Raw genomic sequence first — 19,415 nt, 5'->3', positions numbered from 1 at the left:
CTTGTTCTTTATATTCTTCCTGGAATAACCACAGTAAGTACACAGACTTACCCATCAACACTGCTTTGGCAGACGAATCCGCTAAATCCAAGGCTGTCCTTCCATCTGTATTTCGAATGGTTGGCTCCGCTCCATGCTGTAAGAGTACTGCAAAACAGCAATGCTACCTTTCAAAACAGCGAGTATGACAATTTCCTGGATATGTTGGTTCAGAAGACGTCTCAAACTTACTTAGAGACATTTCATAACTGATAATACAGTGCTATATTTGAAAGACATCGCTCTAATTGTATGCACGGAATAAAGTCAATTGCCGCTGAGTGGATTCTGACCTTAAAGAACTGAGGTGGCAATCGTGCCCGAGGCCGACTACCATGTACTTCTCGTACAGAGCGGCTGCTAAATTTGGCTAGCAGTCAAGCACTACCAGGCCTCCTACACAGAACATTACGTTTTCTCTTAAGTCGAATGTCAGGTTTTTATTTGCTGTCTATAAAGCTGGTGACAGGCGAGTAAGAACAAAAAAATGTGTAAGTTTGCATTAAGTACATTTTCTCATTCTAGCAAATTTCCAAAAGAACACTGTTCTATCTTAACAATGAAATGACAGGGTTTTTTAAAAAAAATCTTACTACTGGGGGCTTTTACAGCTCTTATTACAATCCATACATATACCCATTGTGTCAAGCACATTTGCACATATGTTGCCATCATTTTCAAAACATTTTCTTTCTATTTGAGCCCTTGGTATCAGCTCATTTTTCCCTCCTTCCCTCTCTCATGAACCCTTGATAATTTATAAATTATTTTTTTATGTCTTAAAATGACTGATGTCTTTCTTTACCCACTTTTCTATTGTCCATCCCCGTGGGAGGTGAATTTTATGTAGATCAATTCCCTCCACTTCCCCCCCACCTTCCTCTTCCCCTCCTGGTATTGCTACCTTCATTATTGGTCCTGAGGGGTTTCTCTGTCCTGGATTCCCTGTGCTGTGAGCTCTTCTCCGTACCAGTGTACATGCTTGGGTCTAGCTGGATTAGTAAGGTGGGACTAGAGTCATGGTAGTGGGGGAGGAAGCATTAAAGAACTAGGAGAGCTGTATGTCTCATCTGTGCTCTACTGCACCCTGACTCGCTCCTCTTTCTTGTGACCCTTTGGAAAGGGGATGTCTAATTGACTATAGGTGGGCTTTGGGTCTCTAGTCTGCCTTCCCTCTCATTTTACATTGATATGATTTTTTTGTTTGTTTTGGGTCTTTGATGCCTGATACCTGATCCCACTGACACCTCATGTCATATAGGCTAGTGTGCTTTTTCCATGTGGGCTTTGTTGCTTCTCAGCTAGATGGCTGCTTGTTTATCTTCAAGTCTTTTAAGACCCCAGCCGCTATATCTTTTGATAGCCAGACACCATCAGCTTTCTTCACCACATTTGCTTATGCACCCATTTTGTCTTCAGCGATTGTCAGGGAAGGTGAGCACCACAGAGTGCCGGGTTAGTAGAACAAAATGTTCTTCCGTTGAGGGAGTAATTGAATGGAGGCCCCATGTATGGGAAATGACCGTTCTAAAGCTATATAGCTAGCTGAATACTAGGGATTACAGGGTAAAAAAATATTTGTTTTTAATTTCTTAAAAAAACAAACAACCCCCAAACAAAAATCCACAAAAGCAGGGATAGCTCTAGTCATTGTGCTTTCAATAAAAAAATTTTTAGACCAGCAGTCATCACATCACCACAAGCTGAATAAAGTGAATAACATAAGTGATACAAAGTTCAAATTGAGCAGAAATTTATTATTATTTGAACTTAATAAAAAGAAAAGGAGAATTGGGCAGATAATGAAATAATATGGTCGGTATATTTAGAAATCACTTAAATTAAACTAATGAAGTTAATATGAATAGTGATTTGGGATTTTAGGGGGTATGAACATGTGTGTAATTTAAATCTAGTATGGAGCCTCTGAAGGGATGCCAACCCATAGTTTGGAAGTTTGACTCTACCCAGTGGATCCAGAGGCAAACCCAGTGATTTGTTCTTTATAAAAATTATTGCCTGTTCCATGTGTTCCTATCAGTTGGAATTTACTCAAAGGCATCTAACAAAGCACAGTTCCTGGACCACTGCTTATGCAAACAGCTGGATTTCTCTGTCAGGGATTTAAAATATTTGCATTATGGAATAATAAGAGATAAAGGTAGCAATAAGACAAAATATCCCAGATTTGGGTAAAACCAGAAAAGAAAATTCTAGATTGCTTAACATTCTGAAACAGCCAGCCTTCTTACTTATAATATTCAGGCATAGTGAAAATGCTATGATAATGTTTTTCCTTCAAATGCTTACCTAGTCTATACTAATCCTAGTTCATGTCCTCATCGTTTCTCACCTGGGTCACTCTAGTTTTCCCAACTAGTCTCCCTGATGCATAGCTCTCCTACTCCCCCCTCTACTAAAGACTTTCTGAAAGACACTGCAATCACCACACTGCTAGTCTCCAATTACTCCACACTGACTACTTAAGAAATGGAATTCCAAGTTTTTATAAAGAAACCCCTTCATGACTCAATGGGGGTGAGTTTTTTTAAAGGACCACTTTTGCAACCTCTCTGCCACGACATTCCCCAGAAAGGCTCTTGGAGGTGGCGACTTAACTCCACCAAGTCACTGTTCCCATTATTCCCACATCACTCCCTACTCCTTTCAACTATGCCTTTCTGTTTTTATTGTGCTTTACAAGTTTCTAGGGAAGGGGAACTTTGTACTTTATTCTCCAAAACAACTTAGGATGGTGCCATACACATAAGACACCCAATAAAAAGTAGTTAAGAATAAATAAACCACTTTTCCGGCGCTGACGACTGCTCGGCGATCATGCCTCTCGCAAAGGATCTCCTTCACCCCTCTCCCGAAGAGAAGAGAAAACACAAGAAGAAGCGCCTGGTGCAGAGCCCCAATTCCTACTTCATGAATGTCAAATGCCGGGCTGCTATAAAATCACCACGGTCTTCAGCCAGGCACAAACAGCAGTTTTGTTGTGTTGGCTGCTCTACTGTCCTCTGTCAGCCCACAGGAGGAAAAGCAAGGCTCACAGAAGGATGCTCCTTCAGACGGAAACAGCACTAAAAGACCCTGAGTCGAGATGAGTGGGAAGCCATTCTAATAAACCCATTCTGGATACAAAAAAAGAATAAATAAACCATGAAGCGTTGGTAAATATTTAAATCTAATCTGGTAGAATTTGAGCACAGTAACCACTTGATCCAGAATTACAATGACAAGAAAACTAGAAATTAAAGTCTTACTTACCAATGCAAACATCGATCTTGCCCTTAATTGCAGCTTCGTGGAGAGGCGTGTAATTCCAATTATCACGAGCATTTGGGTCTGCACCATGTCGTAAAAGCAAATTGACAACTTCAGCATGACCGAACGAGCATGCATTATGAAGAGGAATAAGTCCCCCATCATCACGTGCTTGGACATTAGCACCATTCTGAAGCAAATATTCAACTACATCTTTCCGCCCAAAACCTGTAAGAAAAACAAATTATCCACATTTCAGTTTACAAAGGAAATACATTAAATCAGAATCAGTAAGCATAAGTAATACTGTTTTTAAATAAGGAAATAACAGATTTAACAATTCAGTAATTTACTGATGAAAAGGTGATCTGATATATGCGGGGGTACCAAACCCCACCCCCTTGGAATCTCACCCCCCCAAGGTTATATATTTTAATTGTTTTTACAAAACAACTTTATCACCTTCAAAGTACTCTCCATTACACTAGTACATTTGTCACATCTGCAATTCCATTCTTGGAAACAGTTTTCCAACTCATCTGTTTGGATGGCTGACTGCACCTCCCTTTTTCTTCACGTCTTCTATGTCATCAAATCACTGTCCTTTCTTGTCCCTCTTTGAAGTCAAGTGAGTAAGGTGTGTGGGGCAAGAGAGACATGCTGTATTTTGCCCAAACTGGCACACCGAGATGGCTGCGCGAGCAGGTGCATTGTCATGGTGGCAAAACCAGTACCTGCCACAAATCAGGCCTTTATTGCTGCACACTGTTAGCCAATATTTTCAGAACCTCCAAATAGAAAGCTTGATTAACAGTCTGACCTGGTGAAATGAACTCCAAATACACTATTCTCCTTACATTAAAAAAAACAAACAAAAAATAAAAACCCCAAATGAGCATCATCTTGATCTGTGATTACACTTGATGAGCTTCTTTTGGGGGCAAGGTGACAATGGCATCTTCCACTGGCTTAATTGATGGTCATAAGAACAGCACCATGTCTCGTCACCAGTAATGACCTTGGAAAAAACCCTGGGTCATTTGAGAGGTTTCTTTCAAAGCACAACATGTTTCGAGTTGAAGCTCTTTTCCCTGGTCTGTCAGAACCAGATGCACCAAGCTTGCAGTGACCCGTCTCAACCCCAAATCCTCCATTAAAGTTCACTGAACTGGGCTCCAGGGTAGTCCAGACAACATCCTCATCTCTTCAATGGTCTGCCATCGGTCTTTGAGCACAAGTGCACAAATGCTGTCTGCATGTTTGTTTGTTCGGAAAGTTGACAGATGTCCAGAATGAGGTTTGCCATGAATTGACATGTCACCTTTTTTGAAATGAGAAAACCACTTGTACACTTGAGTTTTTCCCCACAGCACTGTCCTTATAAGCTGTGTTCAACATCACAACGGTTTCTGGAGTATTTTTCCTCAGCAGGAAACAAAGCTTAACAGATGCAAGCCATTCTCTTAAATTGGCCAATCCAAAAAACAAGGTTAGAATGCAACTGCTTTTAGGAAAAAATTCACTGTGACCAGAAAGAACCTGCCCAGGCGATGCCACTTGGGTGCTATAACTCAGAATGAGTTGCTCGATGCTCGCCTAATGGGAAAAAATGCACACTACGAAAGCTCTGCCCAGTGTGTGTGGGGGAGGGGAACATAAGGGAACCCCTTAGTATATCTTAACAAGAAAGCCAGTCTGTTCTAAGCCAAATGGTTATGAAAGTGACTGCAAACTCAAATTTCAATCACGTCCCACCCTACAACAGCATTTCTCACAGGTACAGAATTCCACTTCCTATATATACTCATGTATAAGCTGTGTTTTCCGGCACATTTTAAATTCAGTTTTGTGGTAAAATTAGGTGCCTTGGCTGATATTTAGGTCAGCTTATACTCGAGGATATAAGGTATTATTTAACATGTAAAAATTTTCAGATGTTCCAAGTATCTAACGTAAATGTGTAAATTAATACTTTATGAACTGGCACAAAACTAACTCCACCTTCAAATATCTTTTTGCATATCTATGCCATAAAATGCTTCTGCTAAATTGGGAGGCTGGGGTGGTGAGAGAGGCACAGAAAGAGATATGCTTGCGATTTCTGTTTGTGTGCAGCGAGGACAGGTATAGGTGCTACCTTAGACAAAGGTTTTTGTAAAACAAGGTGTCTTCCCTTGACCCCTACTTTGCCACTTGCAAAATACAAGCAACTTCTTTCCAAGGGCGCTTCAGTTGCCCTCTCTCATGTCAAACAAAACAAAAATGTTTTGATAAATCATTTACAGAGATTTATAGATTAAACTTTAGTACCAATGAGTTTCCATCTCTGACCACTCTAATCGTTCCCTAAGTCGTCTCCACAATGTCATACCCCTCTCCCCTACTGTTAGAGCTGGTAGAGGTGTGTGTGTGTGTGTGTGTGTGTGTGATGGAGGAGGGAAGTGACCTTGTAATTCAATCAAAACCTCACCAGAAGTCTTAAAAAAACAAACAAACATTTTATTGGGGGCTCATACAACTCTTATCACAATCCATACATACACCAATTGTGTAAAGCACATCTGTACATTCACTGCCCTCATCATTTTCAAAGCATTTGCTCTCCACTTAAGCCCTTTGCATCAGGTCCTCTTTTCCCCCCTCCCTCATGAGCCCTTGATAATTTATAAATTATTATTTGTCATATCTTGCCCTGTCCAACGCCTCCCTTCACCCCCTTTTCTGTTGTCTGTCCCCCAGGGAGGAGGTCACATGTAGATTCTTGTAATCAGTTCCCTCTTTCCACTCTCCCTCTACCCTCCCAGTATCGCCACTCACACCCCTGGTCCTGAAGGTATCTTCCGCCCTGGATTACCTGTGCCTCCAGCTCCTATCTGCACCAGTGTACATCCTCTGCTCTATCCAGACTTGCAAGGTAGAATTCGGATCATGATAGCGGGGGGTGGTGGAGGTGGTGAAGAAGCATTTAGGAACTGGAGGAAAGCTGTATTCTTCATCGGTGCTACATCGCACTCTGACTGACTCATCTCCTTCCCTAGACCCCTCTACAAGGGGATCTCCAGTGGCCGACAAACGGACGTTGGGTCTCTACTCTGCACTTCCCCATTCATTCACTATGGTAAGATTTTTTTGTTCTGATAGAATATTCTTAAAGTCCTGGATGTAGTTCTAAAATCAGAGTGGAGTGGATTAAGAAAGTAGTGTTATCCACCTCCCAACTTGATGCCTGCAACAATGTAATTGCTCTAATAGAGGTAAAAGTGCAAAGAATGGGGAAGCTATCCAGAGGACCACAGTTAATACCTGAGCTCAGAGGTTACAAAAAATAAGAGATTTTAAGAAGAATAGTAGATAAGAGATGGGAGGCAGGAGCTGAGCAGATAAAACAAAATGTTCACTGGCTTGGAAGCATGAAAGAGCAAATAATTCCTAACAGCCAGGGCATTGAATGCCAAGACAGGCAGATGCCAAAGTCAGGAAGAATCTTGTATGTCATGCAAAGGCAGCACCAGAACTCTGCACCATAGACCAAGTTTCATTAACATGTGAATCCAAAATATATATGTCTAGTTCATTGCTAAATACCCAGTGCCTGGTACATAGACGGTCCTGACAGAGCTGCAAATTAAATTAATAAACTCATATAAACTATTCTGGTTGAATCTCTCATCTACCGGTCTCTCACCAGTATCTGTGGAGGACTGGTTCTAGGATCATCACCATCCCAGGCCCACCACAACTCTCACACCCCCGCCCCCCCACATATAACAAAAAACACGGACGTTTAAGTCCTTGATACAAATTTGACATTTGCATATAGCCTACATGCACCATTTCTTATTCTTTAAATCTCTAGATTATTTATAATAGTAAGCACAATGAGAATAACACTTCATGTACCCTCTGAGCCTTTGAGAGGTTGCTTTGTGGCCCAATCCTCCCCAATATTTTGGTCTATTGTTGGCTGAATTTGATGGAAGAGGAATTTGTTGCTATAGAACCATCCTTGAGGTACCACTTTTAAAAGTTTCAAAAATTGTGTTACCAACATTAGTAGCGATGGAAAGATTTGTTCTGGGCAGTGACTTCATTGTATTTGCTTTTTAAGAAGGATTCATCCTGGGGTTAAGTGCGGACAAATGAATTGAATGGAATGAAACAGGAGGTAGATTAGCCCTTTGGAATTTAGAAGGTCATTTTCACAGTTGATGTGAGAGATAATGGTCAAAATTCAGACTAACTTGGCAGCTGGAAACTCCACACTGTTGCTGTTCAGTCGACTCGTTTGTGACTCGTGTCTTACGGAGTAGAACTGCTCCCACAGGGTTTCTCGGCTGTAATCTTTACAGAAGCAGGCAACCAGGTCTGTGTGTTCTTCCCTCCTATGCCTCTAGGTGGGTTTGAACCGCCAATTTTCAGGTGAGTAGACAATGGAAGCACTTTGTACCACTCACAGACCTCTAGGTTTTTCATTGAATTTCAGACTATTTATGTGATATATTTTCACCTGGATATTTTCAAGTCCTCTTCAACTCGGTTCCCTATGTTCTTTCCATGCCCATTACTACTATTCAACCATCACTCCCTTTCACTAGAATTCCTGCAAGTCTCCTACGGAGAGGCCTTTGCTTATCGCCTCCTGTCCCCCACCACTTTTTAAAAACCATCATCATATCATACCCCTATTTAAAGTAATTCATAGGCTTCCCACTGATGCCCTTAGAATAAAAGTTAACCAGCTTATTGTGACCTACAAAATTGTGTGCATGAACTAGCCCTCACCTGCTTCTCTTAAGTTTACGTCATACTATGCTCATTCACTTCACCAAATAAGCCAGAAATGCTTCGAGAATTTGGTACATGCTCTCCTGACTAAAGGAGCTCTGGTGGTGCCGTCGGGCCAGCGCTAGAACTGCTAACCACAAAGTCTGTGGTTCAAACCTACCAGTTGCTCCATGGAGAGAAGGTGAGCATCACAGAATGCTGGATTGCTAGAACAAAGTGTTCTTTTGTTGAGAGTACTTGAGCTAGAGGCCCAATGTCCATCTGCAACTTTAATTCTTAACATATAGCTATGAATACATAGTTCTATTCCCCTCTCATTATATGTACATTTACATATGTGCATGCCTGTATTTAGACCCCTATAAATGTCCTTTGCCTCCATGGAATCCAGGGCAGATGATACCTTCAGGACCAGGGGTGTGAGTGGCGATACTGGGAAGGTAGAGGGTGAGTGGGTTGGAAAGAGGGAACCGATTACAAGGATCTACATGTGACCTCCTCCCTGGGGGACAGACAACAGAAAAGGGGGTGAAGGGAGGCGGTCAGACAGGGCAAGATATGACAAAATAATAATTTATAAATTTTCAAGGGCTCATGAGGGAGGGGGGAATGGGAAGAGAGGGGGGAAAAAAGAGGACCTGATGCAAGGGCTTTGCTTTGAAAATGATGAGGGCAATGAATGTACAGATGTGCTTTACACAATTGATGTATGTATGGATTGTGATAAGAGTTGTATGAGCCCTTAATAAAACGTTTTTAAAAAAATATTCTTTGCCGCTTGGTTCTCTTTTATTTCCTTTTGTCCCACCATCATGTTCGTCCTTCATTCTGGCTTAGTAATTTCTCACTGCTACATTGCCCTTGATTAAGCCCCCTTAGGCATCCTACACCCTTTTCTCCATTGCTTTTAGTTCACTTGTTGTTCCCTTGTCCCTGGGTTGGTTCCCACCCCTTTCTCCCACCTCTTCTTCTCCCGTATTCCCCCAGAACCATTGGTCCCATTCTTTTCATCTCTGAATTACTTATCCTGCCAATCTTATCTAGATAGACATGCAGATACATTAATATGAACAAAGAAACCCTGCAAAGCTTAATGAAACAACAAAGGAAGTCAAGACCAACAAAACAATAACAACAACAACAAAAAGAAAGCCAGAGAAAAAAGGAAAAGCCTGTAAATAGTTCAAGGTCTGTTTGTTGACCTTTATGAGTGCTTTTAAGTTGAGTCTGATATGCCACACTCTGTCTCCAAAGTCTATTTTTGATATTCCCCGGGGATTTCATCACTTTGCTCGCCTTGCTGCTCTGTTGCATGCCCTTAGTGTTTCACCCCAGCATGATGGGGTCAGATTGTGCACGATTCCTGCACTGTGTCTCCAGCATTGTCCCCCACAGAGCTATGGTTTTAGTTAGGGACGTAATATCTCATTTTGGGGTCGGCCCTATGGTTCTCTCTGAGCATTGTCTGCTCCAAGCAGGAATATCGTCCTTGGGGTGGGCCAGGATGTCCTCCCCTCCCTTTCCATCCTTTTTGTCTCCATTCTTACACTCATCATTATTAGTTCCTCATTTCCCCCAACCTCCCTTGGTTCTTCAAGGAACCATTAATTCAATTACTTCCTCTGTAGATTCACCTGTCCTGGAGGTCATATACCGAAAAACATTATTAAAAAAAAAAAGCAAAAAATTAACAACAAAGTAAAACAGATAACCTCAATTGAAAAGAAAGCATAAAATAAAAACCAGAAAAATTAAAATTGATAAAAAGGGAGGTCAAATGATAAGGTATTAAATTTTAACCTAACTGCATCTGTAATACTTTCCAGTACATTCTGCATAACAGCAAGCCTAATCACATACCTAGTCGGTGGTTAGAGGAGATTTAACAGAGACTTAATCCACTTGTCTTTCCCCTCACTTTTTTTACCTGAAACAACTTTAAAATGGGTCAAAAGGTGATGCTCACCTACCAGACTCGATAGCTGAAGACAAAGCGAGTGCATAAGCAAACAGGTGAAGAAAGCTCATGGTGCCTGGCTATCAAAAGATATAGCATCTGGGGTCTTAAAGGCTTGAAAATAAATTAAGCGGCCATCTAGCTGAGAAGCAACAAAGCCCACATGGAAGGAGGACACCAGTCTGTGTGATCATGAGGTGTCTATAGGAACAGGTACCAGGCATCTCAAACCCAGCCCAAAATCATACCCAAGGTGAATGGGAGGTGAGGGGGCATGGAGTGGAGACACAATGCCCATCTGCAGACAATTGGACATCCCCTCACAGACAGAGGGGTCACGGGGAAGAAACGGGCCAGTTAGTGTGCAGTACAGCACCGATGAAAAACATACAACTTTCCTCTAGTTCTTTGGTGCTTCCCCGCCCCCACTATCATGACTTCAATTTTACCTTAAAAATTGGATTAGACCAGAACACGCGCACTGTTATAGACAAGAGCCCGCAACACAGGGAACCCAAGATAGATAAACCCCCGAGGGCCAACAATGAGTAGAGATACCAGGAGGATTAAGGGAGGGTGGGGAGAGAAAGGGGGAATGGATCACAAAGATCAACTTATAACCCCCTCTCAGGGGGATGAACAATGGAAAAGTGGGTGAGGGGCGACAGAGAATGATGTTAAGATCTGAAAATATTAATCTATAACTTATCAAGGGTTCGTGAGGGAGGGCAGGTGGGGGGAGGAAGGGGGAAGAAATGGGGAGCTGATATCAGGGCTAAAGTGGGAAGAGAATGCTTTGAAAATGATACTGGAAGAATATGTGCAAATGTGTTTGACACACTAGATGAATGTATGGATTGTGATAAGAGATGTTAAGAGCCCCCAATAAAAATATTTAGTAAAAATAAAAAAAGAATGAAGAAAATGTTCTTAAGTTGCGGTGATGATTGTACAACTTTTCTTGATGCGACTAAACTATGGAATTGTGTGATAAATTAACTAGATGCCAATGATACATGAATTATATGCCCAAAAAACTATTAAAAATAAGATTTACAGCTTCAGGAACCTTACCTGGATTTGCTGAGCTGGGATCAACACAGTGGCAGTGGCTATCCCTGACCATCCTTCAAGTAGCGCTGTCAATACACATCTTAGCTATCTACTATTGATTTGGTCTCTCCTCCTCTCCCCTCACTAGAACGCAAGCACTGTTTTAAAAGCAGAACTTTTGTCTCTGTTCACAGTTTTGGAAAGTTAAAATTATGTTTAGCAGCCTTTCGGCGCTGCGGCCGCAGCCATGAGTATGCTCAGGCTTCAGAAGAGGCTCGCCTCCAGCGTCCTCCGCTGCGGCAAGAAGAAAGTCTGGTTGGACCCCAACGTGACCAATGAGATTGCCAATGCCAACTCCCGTCAGCAAATCCGGAAACTGATCAAAGATGGCCTTATCATCCGCAAGCCTGTGACTGTCCATTCTCGGGCCCGATGCCGCAAAAACACCCTAGCCCGCCGGAAGGGCAGGCACATGGGCACAGGTAAGCGAAAGGGTACTGCCAATGCCCGCATGCCCGAGAAGGTCACGTGGATGAGGAGGATGAGGATCCTGCGCCGGCTGCTCAGGAGATACCGGGAGTCAAAGAAGATTGACCGCCATATGTATCACAGCCTGTACCTGAAGGTGAAGGGGAACGTGTTTAAGAACAAGCGGATTCTCATGGGAACACATCCACAAGCTGAAGGCAGACAAGGCTCACAAGAAGCTCCTGGCTGACCAGGCTGAGGCGCGCAGGTCTAAGACCAAGGAAGCACGCAAGCGCCGTGAGGAGCGACTCCAGGCCAAGAAAGAAATCATCAAAACTCTGTCCAAGGAGGAAGAGACCAAGAAATAAACTCCCCCTCTCTTCTCTGTACATAGTGGCTTGGCATTTCTATTGATCAGTCACTCAATAAAAGCAAGCCTTACTGGCCTGCCCCTGAAAAAAAATTATGTTTAGCAAATTATCGATATTTGCGGAATTATCATGAGATGAAAAAAAAGGAATCTGGGTATTGCAGAAGTCACGTAGAAAATGTCAAGGAAGGAGATTTTGTATGTGTAGTCAGTCAGGCCTGCATAGGCACTGCTAATCCTGTGGTCTTTCCTGAAGTAAAAGAGCCACACTTGCTTCAGTCAATGGTTTTTGATATTCTACCATTGAGTAGTGACCCAGAGAACATGCTTTTAAGGCTCCTTAAAACGGAAAGTTAAACGATAATAAAGAAAAATTAATAAAGGTACCTTCCCCTTTGGAAAGTTACTTGGTGTATCCCAGCCCTTTTATTTAGAGAAAGGTCGCTATTTCTCCTGTGGTGTTGCAAACATCTGAAGCCAGCACAATGGTGACTCAGAGCTTCAACCAAACTCACCACCATCAGAAAAGTCCAACTCTTTGGAAACCCTTTGGGTTTCTGAGACTTTTAAATCTTTATAGGAACAGACAGGAAAAGAGATGTGAGAACTGTTTTCTCGATATGAGTGTCATTTTAAACTTCTCATTTACTACAAAACTTAGTTTTTTAAGATTCAGAAAAGGTATTTTCCACATTAATTTCTTTCGAATGAGGACGTTTTACCCATTTCTACTTGGGACAGATAGACTCTGGGGTGACGAGATTCTGCCTATCTGAGAACAAGTACGTCAAACGAATGTTATGGAAATCACCCCCATGTCTCTAGGTTCAATAAGAGTGGAGAGAAAGAGAGATAGCTGAAGTCTTGATAGTACTTGGGCTTGGGGTAGGGGTACGGTGTAAAAAAAGTTTATGGACAAATACCACTATCTCTTAATTCTATTTTTCTATGAATTTTAGGAAGCCCCTTCTTGTACGAGGAGATTTGATGAGCTACAAAAGAGTCTGTTGTTGAAGTGGCCTTGAACAGACCAGTCCCCGCACCCCCTTAAAATAGGTTATCTCCCACAGTAAACCCTCAAAATAACAATCTGTAATTGTAGTCCTAGGTGTAGAATGTAGATACAATTTGTTCATCTTCTATAATAATGATATTGGACTACAGCCAGAAGGGGATGCAATTGAAAGGTTAGTAGAGGGCTTCAATCACACCACGTGGGAAAAGATATGAATGGCAAACACAAAAATTAATCAAGTCACTGCTTAGTTATTTCTAGCTAGTTTTCCGGCAGCTCTGCTTCTTGTAACCTTTCATCTACTCATTTTATTTAGACTGCTGAAGCCACAAAAATCACATCTACTCTATCTTCTACATACATGAAGATAATGACACAGTCTAGACTGTCTTCTGTCTCAAGAATAAGCAGCCCCCTGTTTTCTTATTTTTTATATGATAAATTCCAGATGTTCTAATTCCTCGGAATACAAGTTCTCCTTGTGCATTTCAGATAACTGAGTATAAAATCCAAGTTTCATCTGATTGGTCCAATGTTAACAGGGCTATTACCCACACATGACTTGAGGGTAAGTGCCCGTAGCTGATTCCAATCCAACATAGAACAGAATGAAATGCTCCCAGTCCTAAGCCATCCTCACTAAGTAGTATAGGAAAACACAGACCTACAGTGTTCCTTCGTTTCACATAGAACGCCACAATGCAAGCAGTTCTCAGCTTTTCCATAGTATTTCATAGTTTCTACATTGGGTCATGCTCATCATCTCTTTTCACAACCTATCCACCTGGAAAGGAGCCCTGACCACAGAGTGGGTCAACTGCTACCAAAAAGGTCATGGTTCAAACTCACCAAATGCTTGGAAGGAGGAAGATATGGCAGTCTGCTTCCATAAAGATGCCAGCCTTGGAAACACTAGTTTCAGTCTGTCCAAAAGGGTCGCTATGAGTTAGAATTGACTTAATGCCAACAGGTTAATATACTTGGGACTCCTGGAAGCTAGTAAGAGGTTTTTACATATTCCCTGTACACTCAAAGAAAATTTAAGACTACCAAGCCATAGAACTTTACTTTTCCCTCTGGGAGAGTTCCAGAACTCCAGGGAATGTTAGGCATTTCATGCGTTAGTGACACCAACATGATTTCCTCTCAAAGTTTCTGGCACACCCCCACCCCCACCCTTATGCTCAGAAATCAAGCAGCTTCCTCGGGTGAAAGCTGCTATTTTTCTAGGGGATTACATTGTCAAGAATTTCAGCTGCTTCTGCTTTTAGCAAAATTGGCATTACAGATTTCCTACCACCAACTTGCCCCTACAAGTCTGTGATGTACCACGAAAAAAAAAATTGCTCCTCTCCTCTATGTGGTGGTCTGGAGGAGGGCAGAGTGGTGGTGGTAGATTATTAACAAGGAAGCAATTGTTCTCAGAAGACCTAACTTCTTAAGCCATACTTACATAGGTGTACGTAATCTAGTTCAATAATAAAAAGTACCTAACAGAAAAAAAAAAAAAAACCCGTTTTATTTAGCTTTTTCACTAGCAGAACGCAACTCATTTGGGGCTGGCAATTTCTTGGTGGAAATAAATTATTATTATATAAAGATAGACAAACTTTTTCTAGTCTGTTTTTAAAAAAATCATTTTATTGGGGGCTCATACAACTTATCACAATCCATCCATACATAAATTGTGTAAAGCACATTTGTACATTCATTATCCTCATCATTCTCAAAACATTTGCTCTCCACGTAAGCCCCTGGCATCAGCTCCTCACTCCGCCCCCCTTCTAGTCTGTTCTGTTAGGATTTATTTTCTAAGGCCAGCACAGATCTTTTATATCTAATATTCTCTTGGAATCAAAAGAAAAAAATAACGAACTCCCCAAGAATAAAGCCTTCAAATTTTAACTGGGGTAAAATTTAAAAGGAAATGATCTTCCCCATCCCAACCCACCTGAAGCATACACCATAATGTACAAATCCAAAAAACAGCGTAGTCAGTTACACAGCACCACCTCTGTTTAAATTCCGATAGTCTGCTTACATACACATTACCATGGCCAGTGAGGTGATTCCAGCTAAGCAGACCTTTACTGGCTTTCTGAGACTGTAAATCTTTACGGAAGTGACAGCCTCATCTTTGTCCCAAACAATGGCTGGTGGGCTTGAACTGGGCTCCTGCACACTAACATGGACAATTCACTCTTCACAGAAGAAATTACAAAATGTCTTCTCTGCAAAACCGGGAAAAACTATAGCTAGAGGCTCTGATTTAACAATTAAGAAAATAAGTTCTCTCAATCATTTAGAACAGTTTTCAAAACTATTCGTTTTGAATACACCGATGTTTAAATGCAGAACTTTTATCTGAATACAGTCCATAATGTTTCATCACTGCCTTTTTAATGTTCAATTTTATGATCTGTACGTGATAATCTGACTAAATTGCGGGGTTGACTGGGTCTTAAAATATTAGAGTTTCCACATGAATCTGAACAAACATGAAATCTATGTAAAGCAAGCCTTGAAAAAAAAGAAAGAAAAAAAAGAGGACCTGATGCAAGGGGCTTAAGTGGAGAGCAAATGCCTTGAGAATGATTGGGGCAGGGAATGTATGGATGTTGATAAGAGTTGTATGAGTTCCTAATAAAATGTAAAAAAAGAGGAAAAAAAAAAAAGCAAGCCTTGAAATGTGGGATAGGGCACGGGTAGGTAGGAGTGGATGTGGGAGCCAGTTCACCAGAGGTAAGTAATCCCATAACCTTAAACCTCTAAATAATGCTATTTTCAGACATGAACTCATTAAGACACCAAATTCTTGAAGGTAGCAACTAAGATCTTCCCTGGTTATTTTTATCCACAGATCTAGCGAACAGGACCAACATTAATACTACCCTTTGGATTATATATCAGTTGGCTGTGACATTTTGCCAAATCAGTTTGAATGGTAACTATGTGTTCAAACAAAGCAGTCCAAATTAGCTGACGAAAAGGCAGCAATGACCACCAAAATCTCAAGGGAAAAAAAGGCTAAATAAATGAGATCTGGCTTTAGTTCATTTCTAAAGTCCATCACCTTTTTCTAGTCCATCACCATGGTTCCCCAAACCTCCTTCTCTCAAAGAGGTTCTCAAGGGGCAATTGATCAAGAAGCATACCTCTTGGTAGTATATACTGTTTTAAAATAGACCCAGACCCCTTGGTTGTTGCCTTTTAGTCAATGTCGGAGTCCTGGCGACCCTGCTTGAGCAGAATAGAGCTACTCCATAGGATTTACAAGGTCTTTGTAAACTTTGAATCTTTGGAAGCAGATCATCTATCCTGTCTTTACAGGACCCTCTGGGTTCACAGCTCCTGGACCGGTAGTTTGGCGCTTAACCATGTTATGTGCCACACAAGGCCTCCCTAAACTGGTAGAAAGTGTGCAAGCATCCCCTATGAACAAGGAAACTTTTCTCTGCTCATTAACCCTGCCCTAAAAGATCAGGAGTGCTTCAAAATATATACCTCTGCTGTAAAAGGTGTGTGTATATATACATATTTAAACTCACCATGTAATACACAAAACACAACACCAGGATTATAAAAAAATCTATGAATCTAGTACTTTCAATCATGCATAGATCACTTGAAATTATAGTCACAAATTTTCTCACAGTAAAAATCTTAACTGATGTGGATAAACGAAATCCGTGTCCTGTTTCTAATTCTTTTAAATTCTTTCAGACCTCGATAGGGAACCCACACAATTCTTTCCTCTCATTCTACTACTGTACAGCCCAACTAACTTGTGTGCGGCCAAAAAAAAAACCTTACCACTAACTCACTAGTCAGCTATCAGTTCCCCCCAAACTAACCTATTTCCACTACAACATTCTCCAGAGCCTTAATGGTGACTGGGACAAATCAATTAACAATAATGTGTTAGTGGCCGATTAGAGGGTCCTACTATTTTCTTGCATTACTTCCTTAAGGCCTTGGTCCCTGGGTAGCACAAATGGCTAAGTGTTTGATCAGTAGCCAAGAGGTTGGAGGTTTGAAACCACTCAGAGGTGGTCGGAATGGTAAAACCAGGCACTCTACTCTAGTAAGGACTCTAGTTTGCAAACACGGGGTCGCCAGGAGTCAGAGTCCACTCAGTAACAATTTGCAACAAGATAAGCCTTAATCTAAGGGCTGATAGGAGAATTTGCAACTAAGATAACGGAGCCTTCAGTAAAGGTTTCGGAGATAACCTTGTTTTTCAAAACAGGCTTCCTGCATTCCCTCCTCTTGGGCTAGCAAGACCGGAAGTTGGCACAGGTATTGTTACATACTGTGAAACCAAACAAAGCTAAACAAAAACGAAGAAAAACTTCCAGCCAGAGTAGCACGCTGACCCGATCGTTATTCCTCTCTTCAATGCCCACTCAGTAAGCCCAGCGCCCTGGGGGGCAAGGCTGGGGGAAGCGGCGCCCGGTGCTCGGTTTCCGGGCCTACGGGCCTCGGAGCCGGGGTCGGAGGCGCAGGTGGGTGTGAGGCAAAGCCAGGTGGCACTGGCGCGGGTTACCTGCGGCGAAGTGCAGCGGCGTGGACTTCCTGCCCGCCGTGTCGCGGCTGTTCACCTTCTCCGGAGTCACCAGCCTCTTGACGCGCTCCACGTCCCCGTTGCGGCACGCCTCGAACAGCTCGCGGGCAGCGGGCTCCACGGCGTCGCCCCCCGCGCCCGCGCAGGCCGCGCCCCCGCCGGCGCAGCGGCGGCCCGACATGATCCTGGCCGCCGCCGCCAGCAACAGCGCCAGCAAGGGCAGCAGGAGCCCCGGCCCTGCGAGCAGGAGGGCGAGGCCCCCGGCGGGAGACGCGCTCAGGGCCCGGGCCGCGGCGCCCCCGGCGGTCACCGAGCCCCTCGCAGTCCCATGGTCCTGCCGCCGCGCGATCCCGGCTCGGCCCCGAGCCCCAGGGCCGCCCCGCAGCCTCGGAGACGACGCGAACCGGCCTTCCGAACGCCGGAGCAAGGCGGCGGCGGCGGCGGCGGAAGCGAGCAGGCTCCTCCCGCAGGTTCCGCGGAGTCCCAGGAGCGCACGTGACGCGCCGCGCGCCTGCGCAGTGGCGGTCGCGCGGCCGGGCCGGCTTCGAGGGCGGGGCCGCGCGAAGGGGCTTGTGGGAAGTGTTAGGCGGGCGCCGCAGACGGCGAGAGAGGGGCTTCCGTCCCGCCGCCATCTTTGTGGTGGGTCCGCTGGCGCCGAGCAGCCGGACTAACCTCTTGTCAACGCGTGAGCTTTCTGAACAGGATTTCCTGTTTCCTATGCTGAAAAAGAGTCCTGGAAAGTTCCATCCCAACCCGGGGATCGTGTATATGCTTTTGCAATCCTTACTGTGTAAATTTCCCAATTTCCCCCCGCTTCTGCAATATCGTTTCCCTCGGGGATGTGTTTTCCTTTTTCTGTACGGAGCCTCTTCCCGTTCCCTGCAACGGCTGAGGTGTTGGTTCGCGCCCCTGGGAAAGGAAAGGACGGCCCTTCCACCTGAAAGTTGAGATGAGTTTCCCCGAGGTAATTTAAAGGATTTTAAACACGCAATGAGAAAGTTCTTCTAATATAATTAAGAGGGGTGGCGCTGATCAGTTGCCATTTCCAGTTAGCTCAGGACTGAGTAGGAGTCAGATCTAATTCAATATTGTACTGGACTTGGGTGAGGTGCAAATAAACGGGGCATTCCTGGCCACGAGAGAAGACCACCGAACCCCAGGCGACAGCACAGCACTTGTAGGGATCATTCCCCCACAGCACTTCCTGTGCCTGGAGGAGCACAGTTTGAGCGAAAGGTACACTCAGAAAGTGGTGCTTGTTGACCTTTGGCTTGTATTCTTAACCCGTTTTTCCAGGAAATCCAGTATCTGGAAGTGTGACTGACTGTTAACTATACAGGGAAGCTTTCAAAGCCGTGAAAAGTGAATTAAAAAAATACAATTTTGGAACGAACTTTTGGAAATAAATGTGTATTCCCATATGTATACATTTCTATACATATATTTCTACAAGTGTATGTACATATGTAAAATGCCATTCTAAGCATAATTAGCATATTTATTCTATATATTAATAAAATGAACACCTACATACCCACTTAAATCATTTCTGTCATTGCCCTTGCCCATCTCAAACATTTGCCAAATGTTACCCTTATTTTTATATTCATTATTAATTGGTATTTATTGTTCTTTCCTCATATATGCCCCTAAACAACATAGTGTTCCATTTTGTCCATTTTTTTTTTACATTTTGCCTATTTTTGACCTCTGTAAAATATCAGTGTTTTGTGGCCCTTTCCTTTAAGAAAATGTATAACTTGTGCATTTATTTTCAGTGATTTATAGAGGTGCAGTATGTGAATATACTACAAATAAATAATTCTGGATATTTTGATTGCTTCCAATTTTTTGTTATGAATGATGGTGCTATAAACATTTTTGTACATTCTTG

The 19,415-nt window shown here is 42.8% G+C and overlaps 1 protein-coding gene and 1 pseudogene across 3 annotated transcripts in view; one reads left to right on the top strand and one right to left on the bottom strand.

The window, feature by feature from the left end:
• TNKS2 (tankyrase 2) overlaps positions 1-17,980 on the bottom strand; it is a 66,371-nt gene extending 48,391 nt beyond the window's left edge. For 2 of the 3 annotated variants that reach the window (XM_075534878.1, XM_075534877.1), the window contains exons 1-3: positions 17,504-17,980; positions 3,313-3,537; positions 52-147 (exon numbers count right to left, since the gene is read on the bottom strand). In XM_075534878.1, coding sequence (XP_075390993.1) covers positions 52-147; positions 3,313-3,537; positions 17,504-17,702 — 520 coding nt within the window. In that variant the 5' untranslated portion in view covers positions 17,703-17,980. The remainder of the gene's footprint in view (positions 1-51; positions 148-3,312; positions 3,538-17,503) is intronic. The other variant, XM_075534876.1, reaches the window with a different exon arrangement.
• Positions 11,334-11,959, top strand: LOC142428884 (large ribosomal subunit protein eL19-like; annotated as a pseudogene).
• Positions 17,981-19,415: the final 1,435 nt, after the last annotated feature.

The sequence above is a fragment of the Tenrec ecaudatus genome, chromosome 16 (genome assembly GCF_050624435.1).
Source record: "Tenrec ecaudatus isolate mTenEca1 chromosome 16, mTenEca1.hap1, whole genome shotgun sequence".
NCBI classification, from domain to species: Eukaryota; Metazoa; Chordata; class Mammalia; order Afrosoricida; family Tenrecidae; genus Tenrec; species Tenrec ecaudatus.
The sequence above is the reverse complement of the archived record's forward strand: the minus strand, read 5'-3'. Positions and strand labels throughout refer to the sequence as shown.